Source organism: Haliotis cracherodii, unplaced genomic scaffold (genome assembly GCF_022045235.1).
Source record: "Haliotis cracherodii isolate W230 unplaced genomic scaffold, xgHalCrac1.p SCAF_11, whole genome shotgun sequence".
Lineage (NCBI taxonomy): Eukaryota > Metazoa > Mollusca > Gastropoda > Lepetellida > Haliotidae > Haliotis > Haliotis cracherodii.
Window position 1 is genome coordinate 20,140,716 of NW_027266266.1, and position 13,420 is coordinate 20,154,135.

General features: G+C 42.7%; 1 protein-coding gene across 1 annotated transcript; it reads right to left on the minus strand.

Moving 5' to 3' along the window:
* Positions 1-6,456: 6,456 nt before the first annotated feature.
* LOC139455529 (uncharacterized) lies at positions 6,457-10,956 on the minus strand. Its single transcript, XM_071237079.1, has 5 exons — positions 10,687-10,956; positions 9,551-9,678; positions 8,447-8,562; positions 7,247-7,377; positions 6,457-6,605 (listed from the first exon to the last, which is right to left on the minus strand). Exons 1-5 carry the CDS (start codon positions 10,954-10,956, stop codon positions 6,492-6,494), a joined length of 759 nt encoding a protein of 252 aa, XP_071093180.1. The 3' UTR covers positions 6,457-6,491.
* Between the last annotated feature and the right edge of the window lie 2,464 nt (positions 10,957-13,420).

Below are 13,420 nucleotides of genomic sequence, written 5' to 3' on the forward strand. Positions count from 1 at the left end.
AGGAGGTCACTCCATTCTTTTAAGAGTGAGTGAGTATGGTTTTACGCTGCTTTTAGCAATATTCCAGCAACTTCATTGCGAGGGCACTAGAAAACGGGTTCACACGTTGTACCTACATGGGGAATCACACCCAGGTCGTTGGTGAGACAAGCAACTGCATAAAACACAAGGGTACACCACCGCCGAAACACAATCCAAGTGGAATGTTCTATTTCGAATTGTTGTACCGTATTCATCGTAATAAGCACCCAGGGCACTCTCAAAATTAGAAATAAGAGGCTCTTATTAGAATATTATTTTGGTGGAAAAAACAGAGCTGAAAGATAAATTTTGTGGTTTATGCTGACAGCCTGAAATGTTTATATACGACAGATGTATTTTTCCAGAATTTAATTGCCCATAATTAAGGGTGCATATAACACGTTCACGAGTGTGTATTATACACGAATAAATAAGTGTACATTGATCAATGTGCTAATTGGGATTCTTCACTAGCCAATATATGAGCACTTATCGCTGTGGGTGCTTATTAGAGCGGGGCGCTTATTACGTCAAATACGGTATGTATATTTACCTACCATCATCACTTAATTAAAGGGCAACAATACTCCAACTCTCTGTCTCGGTGCTGATTTAATTAGCCACGTATTATTCAGATGTCAATTAGCGCTGAACATGAATCAAAACAGACAAGATTATAGTACATGATAGCAAATTTTAAGTCCGCAAAGAAAAAAGCCATCCATATTTCAATACTTTTAAAGTTGGAGTGTTGTTTCCTTATAAAAGATTTTGTTTGTTTTTTGTTTGTTTGTTGTACAACACCGCACTCAGCAATACTCCAGCTATATCACAGCGGTCTGTAACATAAGCGAGTCTGGACCAGACAATCCAGTGATTGACATCATGAGCATCGATCCACGCAATTGGGATCGATGACATATATCAACCAAGTCAGCGAGTCTGACTACCCGATCCTGTTAGTCGCCTTTTACGACAAGCATAGTTGCCTTTTTCAGCAAGTATGGGTTGCTGAAGACCTATTCTACCCCCGAATCTTCACGGGTCCCTTATAAAAGAATTTATTTTTTTCAATTATAATCATATTTTGACAACTACTCTACTGTATTAGAAACAAAACCAGCAGTGCTAGTTGTGTTCTAGAGTATCTCACAGACCCCAGCGTATATATTTATTAAAACATTCACCCCATTCCACTCTCATCACCTACTCAACTACTTATAAATATGTTAGTCTAGGCGACCACTTTAGCTCAGAAATGGAAGGTCTTTGTTATTTTCCCAGGGGGTCATTTTGAAGCACTTTCAATCAAATAAAGGGAGGTCTTGGATCACCAGGGGTTTCTGCTATTGTATTTTAATCCAGGGACCACAAAGTCATCAGTATCAAACATCAGCAGCCTCTGACACGCATCCCATGGCTTTCAATCTTAATTTCGAGTGAATAATGTTTTACGCCATTTTAACACTGTTCAGAATTACCACGAAAGAACAACGACAAGGGTGTATCTTAGCGCGTATGTGGAACTGAACCCGGGTTTCCAGCTTGTCGAGCGAACGCTTGAACTACGGGACTACCTTGCGTCTACAGTAATGTGAACGCTGCTCGTTCAATGTTATTGTTAATTTATGTAAACGAGATATAATTAATAAAATGACTAACCTTTTACGGCCCGACTGTCATATTCAGTTGAACACCCTGTCATGTTTTAGAGACTGACCCACTTCTGGTTAACCTAAGTTACGGTCTAACATTCCAAGCTAGAAATGCTTGAGTGTAAACAAACATCCGCCGAACACTCACCTGTCAAGCAGCACGTGCAGAAGTGGGTCCATAGACATTGCCTGCAGATAGTGTCAGACGAGTTACCTCCCTTACACCGTAAAGCCTCCTCTCTGTCGCTAGGGATGATATAAGGATTTTATGAATTACTTCAGTGTTCTCCCATACGAAAGAGACTTATAAAAATCTTGAGTGCCCAATTTGGGTTTACCCGATTTGGATAGTATTTCAGCTACACAGAAAAAGCTCAAGCTGACGTCTACATTTTTTATACCCATGCATACATCTTACGAGGGGGAAAAAAGGATTACAAGGACAAAAAGTGATTTTCTAATTTGTGTCTTACTACGAATTCCTGTGTGCTGACAAACCAAGGGACATAATCGTGTCCAATCAGCCAAACTAACACCCAACGGATCCCGACACGGTAAACATATACTCCCCAAATTTCGGCTAACGCCGTTTCAGCAATTATCCAGCAATATCACAGTGGGGACAGCAGGACGTGGGCTCGTCACATTGCACCCATGTGGATACTGGAACCCGGATGTTCGGCGTGAAAAGCAAACGCTTTAACCACTACACCATCCCACTCCCCCGGGCCACACCTTAAACTGCCAACGTTTAAAATGACTACAAGAAGTACGGGGGGATATGAGAATTTTTCAGCCTGGCATATTTCCAGGTGATGTTGTTGTTGTTGTTGTTGTTGTTGTTGTTGTGCCTACGTGTGACATATATTAGCTTTGACCTGTGTCTGTAGTGGCATCAGTCACAATTTAGCGTCCCTCAGTCCTGTGACTTGATGATAACTGACTTCGACTCTTAGGTACACTACTCCTTAGGACTGAAATCAACAAAATTCAGTACAGAGATGTCATGTATACACGTTTTTACTCTACAGAGTCAATCACCAAAGAATATTGACGAACGGTTGCATGCTGTTTATGGGGAGGCTTACCGATAATATGCCACAATAAACGTTGGGTGAAGGATTTAAGAGTGGGACCGACAGTTTGGAAGATGACTCCCGCTCTTGGCACCCACCCCCGGACAGAATCTATTCTAGCACGGGGAACAACTGAAAAGGTTGACAGATAATAATTAAGGGAATATATATTTAATATTATTTACCAACATAGCCGTGTCGGGATCCGTTGGTTGTTAGTTTGACGAATTTGACATGCTAATGTCCCTTGGTATATCAGCAAACGCCAATTTGTAGCTTACACAAATAACAGTTTAACAGTTTAATCCTTGTACATCCTCCTTCCAACTCACAGGATGGGTAGTTATAAAAAGACGGCAAACGCCACTTTGGCATCACTGTGTAATTGAATGGAATTGTGCCTGATATCTTAGACCCCCATCCCCACCCCCCAAAGCTGCACGCGGAGTATTTTACGATCGCTTCAACCGGATACATTATTCGGGAACATTGTCAATTCTCGTTCACATCCTTAAATATACGCGTGGGTAGTTAGCGAGCTGGTAAAATGGAGAATGGTATTCATTTTTTGTTGAAACACTAGTTCATTCATCAATACATTACGATATTAAACCCAGACTTCTTTATGCATCGGTACATTTCGTTTCACCAAGTATTTTGAATATCTGCACATAAGATGGTTTACTGAATCGTGCAGATCATTATTCAGTCTAGTACATTGGTGTTGTTAAAATCTGAATTCTGAAAAAGATTTTGTAAAAAGGAATAATCTTTTATGTTTCTTACAAAGAAAAGTACACAATTTATGGTCGTGACACTACCATATCGTGGACAGAGTTTCGTTATACACTCTTTAAAAAAAAGAAATGCACACGTAGATTTTTAGTAAATTTATTGTACCTAATAAAGTCGATATATTTAACTTAATATCATAGATATAAATATGATGTTTTGGAGCTCGATAGTCACATGTTGTTGTTGGACAAAGGCATTGGAACCTGTTCATTGTCATGTGGCATAAGGCCACAAGGTTGCGCTGAACTCAGTATCTCGTGTGACCGTCCCGAGCAGCAATCACGACTCTGCATCTCCTCGGCACTGACTGGATAAGTGTACGAATTCCGTCTGCGGAATTCTGCGCCATTCTGCGTGTAATGCGTCGGCCAGTTGTGGGAGTGACTGCGGCGTGTTCTGACGTTGACGTACTCGTCGATCGAGTTCATCCCAGAGGTGTTCGATTGGGTTGAGATCTGGAGATCTCGACGACCAGGGCAACCGTTGATGTTGGCATTATGAAGGTAGTCTACCGTGACACGAGCTGTGTGCGGTGGTGCGTTGTCCTGTTGATTGAAAGAAGATGAGGTTGAAGAATTTGATTCAAGTGGCGATTCGCTGTCAAATTCCTCTGAACCACAACCAAGTCAGATCTCCTGATGTAGGAGGCTGGAAGGTATGGCACCAACAAAAGCGTCGCTGTCGATGGATGTGTTGCAAAACAGGGACGATAACTGGTCTTCTTGGTCGGATTCCAGCCTCGCGAAGATGGATCCTGACAATCTGGTCCGATATCCTCCTCAAACCAGGGAAGCGTCCTGCAGTCTCCGTAGCTGTTGCATTACGATGACGTAGGTGGTACAGTCGAATGTAGCGATCATGTGCAGGGGTGGTAACTCTTGCTCGGCCGGTTCTCGGACTGTCTGCAGTGGAATTGAACTGTGTGTAACGGTCCCAAAGGCGGCATATGGTGCTATGGTGGACGTTGAAATGGCGTGCAACAGAAGACTGCGATTCCCCTGTTTGGATACCTCCTATGGCGATGTTCCGATCGGCAGTGCTGAGTCTGGGCATTTTCGAACTTGAAAAATGTTGACAGTTGAATGACAAATTATTGGCTTTTATAGCCACTACCACGAGTTACGAATGTCATAACTTGCACGTGCATTTTGCTCTACTGTTTTCCTCCATGACATTTTTAAACAAGTGAGTGAGTGAGTGGGTGAGTGAGTGAGTATGGTTTTACGCCGCTTTTAGCAATATTCCAGCAATATCACGGCGGGGGACACCAGAAATGGGCTTCACACATTGTACCCATGTCGGGAATCGAACCCGGGTCTTCTGCGTGACGAGCGAACGCTTTAACCACGAGGCTACCCGACCGCCCCTTTGAACAAGTGTGAAAACAATGCCGTTCAAGAAGCACCGTTTGTCGAATATCAGGCCAATAACATATCCAATTTATATACCGGAATTTTTGTGAAGTCAGGTTCAATTAACTACATACTACCTGTGCGTTTCTTTTTTTGAAGAGTGTACATATCATATCGTGGACAGAGTATCGTAACACGTATCATATCGTGGACAGAATATCGCGATACATTCCGTATCGATTGAGGCCTACCTGTGTACGCTCTGTGTATATTCGGGTATAAGAACATCCTCGAAAAAACACTTCTAATTTTATGCTTATTAAAAAACAATTAAAACAAGAGTTTGCCACTAACGTGGCTATATCCCCCGCCCCTGTTACAGAATTTATGACATAATTAAATCTAATCAAACCCGAATCTTTTTTAACCGAGGTGGAACTTGTCATGGAAATTGTAAAAAAAAAGAAGAGTTTGGAACCTAAGTCCATCTAGCTGCCATGGAAACGTAAAAAATAAAAATTTCTAAAATTTCTAAAATAGCAAAAGGCACCAGTTCAGCATGTACCTGACAAACCTGCAAAGTTTCATGAAAAAATATTGAACAGTTTCTGAGTTCTGCTCCGGAAACGAAACGTGACGGACGGACGGAGCACGTTTCTATATCCCCGCCAACCCTGTTGGGCGGGGGAAAATGAGCAAACTCTGTAGTAAGGCAGAACAGCGAAAAACTCAGGAGCTAACATAATCATGTTTTCATCAACGTTGCAGGTGGATCTCCAGCTAGGGTATTGGTCCAAGTTATGACCCACGTTGTCGGGGTAGGGGTTTGATACAAACTAATCATGATTGCCAACTAATACACACATTGAGTATTTTTCTGCTCATCCGTATATATTGTTTCGCGTGTGTCCTCCTGGTCTAACAAAATTCCCCATAACCTAGTGGCTGATAAAGGCGGACAAATTAGGATTTTGCATTAGCGATATATTTTGTGACTGTTTGGTTGTGCGCCATCGTAAACCAATGACGTTGTGCCTTGCTCCTGCCATCATCCATTGGTTGGCCAGGTCCGGGGATTGTTTACAGTGTGCGTGCGTGCGTGCATGCGTGCGGTGTGTGTGTTTGTTTGTTTGTTTGTTGTTTAACGCCGCACTCCAGCAATATTCCAGCTATATGACGGCGGTCTGTGAATAAAAGAGTCTGGACCAGACAATCCAGTGATTGATATCATGAGCATCGATCCACGAAAGTGGGATACGATGACATGCATCAACCAAGTCAGCGAGCCTGACCACCCGATCCCGACAAGCGTAGTCGCCTTTTACAAGCATGGGTTGCTGAAGGTCTATTCTACCCCGTATCTTCACTGGTCGTGGTGTGTGTGTGGTGTTTGAGTTCATTGCTTGTTAATATTCAAGCACTTCTTCACTGGTTCAATAATGCTATTACATATGAGGGTTTGGGGGAATACAAATTTTAGGTACGTGTCTTCCTCTATCAACTAGAAACTCAGAAAAATAAATATATTTTAATAATTTTATGATGGCCACTTCTGTGGCTGAGGTCTGTTATAAGGCAGACAGTCGCTGTTGTCAGCACCGACACCCTACGTTAGGGATGCAGAACTCGCCATCTTTGCAGCATTCGATCTTGCCGGGGAGAAATTCACATTGCTTTATCCCCGGGGGACAGGTGGAGTTGGCAGCCTGGGAAACAGAAATATTACAATCATCATCATCATCATCATCATCATCATCATCATCGCCCTTATCATCACTCTCGCCCTCATCGCCAACAATCGTCATTGACGTCATAAAATATTGTCATCATAATTCATCATCAACAATCGCAATCCTCCTCATCATCATCATCATCGTCAATCATCATGATCATCGTCGTCGTCGCCGTCATCGTCATCCTCGCCCTTACCATCATCCTCGCCCCCGCCCTCATAGTCGTCGTCACTGCCATTGACGTCATATAATATTGTCATCATAATCCATCATTAACAATCGTCAGCGTCATTCATAATCAGCAATCGCTAGCCTCATCATCATCATCATCATCGTCATCGTCATCGATATTGTCATTATTAATGGGATCGTTCGCTGTGGCGTGGTCGATATCGCCACCATACCGTCCTTGTGATCATCTCATTATCACATCATCATCATCATCATCCTCATCATCATCCACAAACATCTTTTCAATTTTTCTTGCCACAGCAGTGATTTCCACACAACACAAGAGTTGACACCCTGCAAGCCATGAGAATGAGAAACACTGAAACACCGATTGTTTACAAAGTTCATACACATATTATCTATATGCCCGGCACAGCTCCTACCTTCAATGGCTGGACGGGTGACCCTGACAGCAGGGGGTCGATGACCTGTTTCCACTCGGCCACGGTCCACGTCGGTTCCCCGGCAACCACGACATCGTTGACCATGAACGTCGGGGTATGCGCCACTCCTCCTGATAGTAGATTATAGAGCATGTCCATTCACGTTATCTTTACTCGTTTTATTAACTGTGCGTGGTTTATCATATATCTGATACACACATTAGTATACTGTTTGAAATAAATTCGCTACGAAACGGCAATATATAAATCAGGACTAACTTGTTATCACTCTATGTTTCTAATTTCGCCGTGTTAAATGGCGTGCAGATGGTAAACTCATATATCTATATACTCATACCATATACTCGATATATGGTCGATATGTGGACTCTGGTCCATGCAGGTTCATAACTTTTGACAAAAGACGTTTTCAATCGAAATACTTAGTGTGCTTACTAGGCAGTGGTTTGAGAAAAAGGTATAAATGTTTTCACGATATTTTTCAAACTTGTAACTTGTAATTTTTGTTACAGAGTCTACACGTGTTGGTTAGATCATAACGGTATTGGAGTTAACTCCTACTACCGGGGAAAGTTGCTATTTTTAGCCAACGAATCAAGCCACGGCCTGTTCCCAGCGGGAGGGAAACCAACGAGTGCTCAGACCAATGAGCGTTCAGATTACATCGAGAAACGGCAATATTTCTCGTGCAATATGTGCCTCAGTCACGCGGCCATGTGCTCTACAAACTGCTTCAATATAAGGCATAGGTAGGGTTCGCTCACTTGTCTTCCGTGAGTTACGAACGACCTTATCCAATTCAGTGACTGAACATACACAGACCCGTGTTTAGCTAGGCATTTTCGGGGTACCGTCTTCGTGGTCTAGTGGATGGAGCGTCTGCAGTGGTTCGATCCCCTGACCGCGTCAATCCATAAGACGTTATAAGATGTTATTTGATGTTACTCTGCCTGGCGCTGGGATAAAACAAGGGCAGGTCGGATCAGAGTCTGTATACTGTGTCTGAGTGGGGTATTCATGTTAAAATGCAGCATGCAATCTCAGTTGACTAGTACAAAACACACACACACACACACACACACACACACACACACACACACACACATGACGTTTAACCCTATTTCACCTCACCTTCACCTCACCCTGGGGACTTTACGAGAGGAAGTACGGTATGCTTACGTGTGCAGCAGTACTTCCAGCCGAGCCTCGTGTTCATCTCGATATTCTCATCCATTATCATGGCTGTAAACTGGGAGGCCGATACGCCCATCTTGTCAGCAATATTGGCAAACATTCTGAAACAAACGCTATGTGTAGTTCATTGATTCAAAAATATAAAGGAAGCGCGTTCATATCCTCGGCTACCCCCAGTGTATTGTATCTCCATTCTATTAAAATACCCTGGACCCATTCGCCACCAAAAGTTTCGTTCCGGAAGTGACGTCACCATATTATCTATTATCACCAGCCTGGCACAGAATTTCCCTTGCTCATGGGTGTAAATTGATTTGGTGTCTATTTTTAGCGTCATGCCAATCGGGTTAAAAACTGGCGAATGGGTCTAGGGTAATTGTAATAAATTGGAGATATAATACACTGGGAAATTTTGCCGCGAACAGTGAGTGGGTGAGTTGGGTTTAACGCCGCTTTGAACAGTATTCCAGTTATATCACGGCGTGTCAGCTTCATGTGGGAGGAAAGCCTGAAAGGATGCAGGTGTTAGATGTTTTCCCCCTTCGGTGAAACACACGAGCACGGGTATGGTGCTGACAAACCTAAAAACATAATCGGGACGAACCGAGATTCGAACCCACAATCATAAGTTTCTGGGTGCCAAGGGACGCAATTATGCACAGCGAATTGCGGCGCCTCAGACGACTGGGCCACCCGTGCCCAATGACCACTCACTCACTGGGCAATCGAGGAGGACGCTTTCAAGGAAGGAACCCCAAACTCTTTTTTTTTAATCAGCTTAATGATTACTCCAATCAATTCAATCAACTTTGTATCAAGTCAGTTTATTAATCTTGGATTTAGCAGAGGAGATAACAGTCCTTACCCTCCCAGCTGAATTTTGTGAATCACCATAGTGATCCATATATACAGAAGTGTGTACTCTTCAATCTAAGAGGAATATGGCCCTATGGCCAAAGACGCCGCAGACGACCAATGGCCTGTGCATAGTCGCGTCCCTTACCCGTACCAGGACCCGGTGATCGTGGGTACGGAGCCTTGCTATGACGTTGGCCTGTTGGTCTGGTAAAACAGTTGCTCAGTACTTACTCTACAATCTGGATGTCCGGCATATTGATGGTGGCGTTATTAGAGAAAAGGTCCATGTTTTCGTAAATAGTTTTTATCCAGTTGAAGGTCATGGCGTTATCCGTCACGTTGTTGAAGATGTGCGAACCCTGTCGGAAAACAGCATAACAGGGTCTCGTCAGTCTTTGTTTACAAACCCAAGCACAACAGTGCTGCAATACCATGCACTCTCACAACAAACCCAAAAGGAAAAAATATATGGAGCGTTTGCACTTTCATAGCTCTGTGCAATGGGGCCGGGCCTCACTCATTTGTGTTAAATAGCATCATCATCATCATCATCATCATCATCACCATCATCATCACCATCGAAATCAGTCAGATTCCGCGTACATTATATATCAATAAATAATTACAATAATAACATAGAACCCAGTAACACTAATTACATAGACACACTCATATGGGGATAGCTATAGCTATAGTATATAGCCTAACAGTACATTGATGATTGTCATGCTTGTAAGAGGCGACTAACAGGATCGTGTGGTCAGGCTCGCTAATTTTGCCTGTCATCATGTCCCAAATGCGTAGATCGATGCTCATGGTGTCAATAACTTGATGGTCTGGTCCAGACGTGAACATTTATAGACAGTAGTCATATAGCTGGACTATTGCCGAGTGCTGCGGTAAACACAGATTTAGCCTCGCACAGAATTTCCATCGCTCATGGGGTAAAAAGAAGGTATGGTAGCATATGGGTCCAGTATATATATCATAATAGTATGGAGATATAGTACGCAGGATAATCAAGTTTATAGAGTACCATGGGTAATGATAATTTATACTTTAGAACATGTTGTGCCTCGATCACCTGTGTAGAATAAATATCCCAACGATATTCTAACTAAGAAGACACAAATTATGGATAACAACTTCTTTAAGTACTGTAAAGGCGACGTTTCGGTATAGATCCTTATAACGTTGTCCTTGCTTGACAACGGTAGAATGATCTTTACCGAAACGTCGCCTGTACAGTAATTAAAGAAGTTGTTATCCATAATTTGTGTCTACTTTGTCATCAACGTAACAATTGGTATTCTTACTGACCAGCTATTGGAAAACAGACGTAATTGCGCATGCGTCACGACCTTTACCTTGCTAGCGTAAAAGGAGTTCCGGTGGTAAGGCAACGGGAACAAATGTGTCGTCAGTTTCATGTTTTCCGGCCCATATACGGTCGCCAGTTGGAGAATAGTTCCAAACGACTCCTTGCTGTAAGGGCACATTTGGTCGATGTAGAAGTCAAAGTGCACCGGCGCATTGGGGCTGGCAGAATTGTAGACAAACCCCAACTCCCTTTGGGGGATGGGGATCTGGGCTAAAGATGTAGCCAGGACAAGCGAGATGACAAATAGAACTACCATTGTGACCGCCTCTGACTGAATGTGGTGACACTGTGATTGTTATGTATATATGATAGGCGTTCATGAGGAAGTCATGGGACTTGTAATTCAATAGTTATTGACAGTGACTGTGCGATATGATTAAGGTTAATGTGTTGCCATCGTCACTTGAGACCACACTCTATTCGATGCATAGCACGGAAAGCACTGGAGGTATCCATAATTAAACTAGTTTCGTGAAAGCGACTGTCACATTCCAAACAAACCTTGCATCAGTCGTGAAGCTAATATGACTGTTCAAATTGTTTTCGTTTGTTTGTGTCTTCAAATCAAAGTGGAATTTCCTTTCAGCACAGAATAACCGACTCGTGAACATCCGTGGTAGAAAAGTCTTTAGTAACCCATGCTTGCCGTAAGAGGCGACAAACGGGATCGGGTGTTTAGGCTCGCTGACTTTGTTGATACATGTCATCGTATCCAAATTTCGTGGATCGATGCTCATGATGTCAATCACTGGATTGTCTGGTCCAGACTTGATTATTTACAGAGCATCGTCGTATGGCTGGAATATTGCTGGAGTGTGGCGTTAACAACAAACAAACAAAGAATAACCTGACACTAATAACGGCCGTTGTGTGATGCGAGCTCTTTGAGGCGGGATCTAGCGTTACGCGATTTACATTGATTTAAGACCACCTCCAATTTTAAAACAAAGTAGGTTTATCTCCTAAGTGATGTGAGAGGAGATGGTGACGTCAAGTGGACGACGTCTTTGTTGCGAATGGGTCCAGGGTATTTTTCATAATAGGATGGAGATATTATACACTTGATATTCGATGATGAGGCCTCTGTATAGGGTTAAGCAAGTACAGACAAGCATGTATTTTCCTTCTTGAAGTCCATCCTCGATATCTCCAGAACTCGCATTTCGATGAACCTACACTAACCCCTGTATCTATTCCCGTGGTTCTCGCGATCTCAAATTAACTGCCCTTGTTCTGTTAGCCATTTATTTTACCAAATCTAACGTACCAATCAGAATGCGAGTAATAAACCAGCCTCGACGTTGGCGATATCAACAACATGGCGGCAGTCCCATACACACACACTTCAAAAAAAGAAACGCACAGGAAGAATGTAGTTCATTGAACCTGACTACACAAAAATCCGGTATATAAATTGGATATACGAGTATGTTATTGGAAAATGTTGGTGGCCTGATATTCGACAAACGGTGCGTCAAAACGCAGCCATTGTCGATTTGCAATGTCTTAAACGGCATTGTTTGTTTAAATATGTCATGGAGGAAAACAGTAAAGCAAAATGCACGTGCACGTAATGGCATTCGTAACTCGTGATCAGAACATTGCCATAGGACGTATCGAAAGAGGGGATTCGCAGTCAATCAAATTCTTCAACCTCACCTCCTTCCAATCATTGACCGCCAGAGGGAGCTGTTTCAACAGGACAATGCTCCATCTCACACAGTTCGTGTCACGGTAGACTACATACATAATGCCAACATCAACGGCTTGACCTGGCCGTCGCGATCTCCAGATCTCAAATCAATCGATCATCTCTGGGATGAACTTGATCGACGTGTACGTCCACGTCAGAACACGCCGCAGACACTCCCACAATAGCCAACGCGTTTCAAGCAGAATGGCGCAGAATTCCGCAGGACAGAATTCGTACACTTATCCAGTCAGTGCCGAGGAGATGCATAATTGCATAATTGCTGCCCGGGGCGGTTACACGAGATACTGATTTCAGCGCCACCTTTTGGCCTATTTGATATGACAATGAACTGTTTTCAATGCCTTTGTCCAACATGTTTGTATCTATGACAGTAAATTAAATATATCCACTTTATTAGGTACAATAAATTTACTAAAAATCTACGTGTGCGTTTCTTTTTTTGAAGTGTATATTGACTACGATAAAGATAGCCAGAATTGAACATTAAAACACTAACTGACACCAAAAAGAATGCCCTCACAAATCCTTTTTATGTCTTCATGCCCATTAAAACAGGCGGTTGCTTTGGTTTCTAGGCAATACGAGTTACCTCCCTTACCCATTTTCTTTTTCCTTATCTCGACCTTTGATTGGGGAAATGTTAACGAAAATCAAGGGCAGGTAACTTAAGATCACGAAAACCTCGCGAAAGTATCCAGGGTTTACTGTAGGTTAACCGAAATGCGAGCCCTGGAGATATAGAAGATGCTTGAACTTCTGTCATAATACTTTTATTTTCAAAATCTGTAAAACGATCTTCCCTCACATATCTTGATATGAACCTTGTAGCGAGTAATGAGAGGAGTGATGGAGACTTTACACAGTTGACTCTAATGAAAGTAAGAATGGTTTACCCAGATTTTAGCCATATGCTAGCTGTATAAAGGCGGGGACACCAAACGGGCTCCACCAAGTGTGCTCATACGCCAAGAAACAGAGATCAGAGAGTCGTTTTATTCATAAAAAC

Coding starts and splice junctions, on each gene's coding strand:
- LOC139455529 (XM_071237079.1), bottom strand. CDS start 10,956: ATGGTAGTTCTATTTGTCATCTCGCTTGTCCTGGCTACATCTTTAGCC. Junction 9,679..10,686: donor ACTCCTTTTACGCTAGCAAG/GTAAAGGTCGTG, acceptor GTTTTCCGACAG/GGTTCGCACATCTTCAACAA. Junction 6,606..7,246: donor CACCCGTCCAGCCATTGAAG/GTAGGAGCTGTG, acceptor TCTGTTTCCCAG/GCTGCCAACTCCACCTGTCC.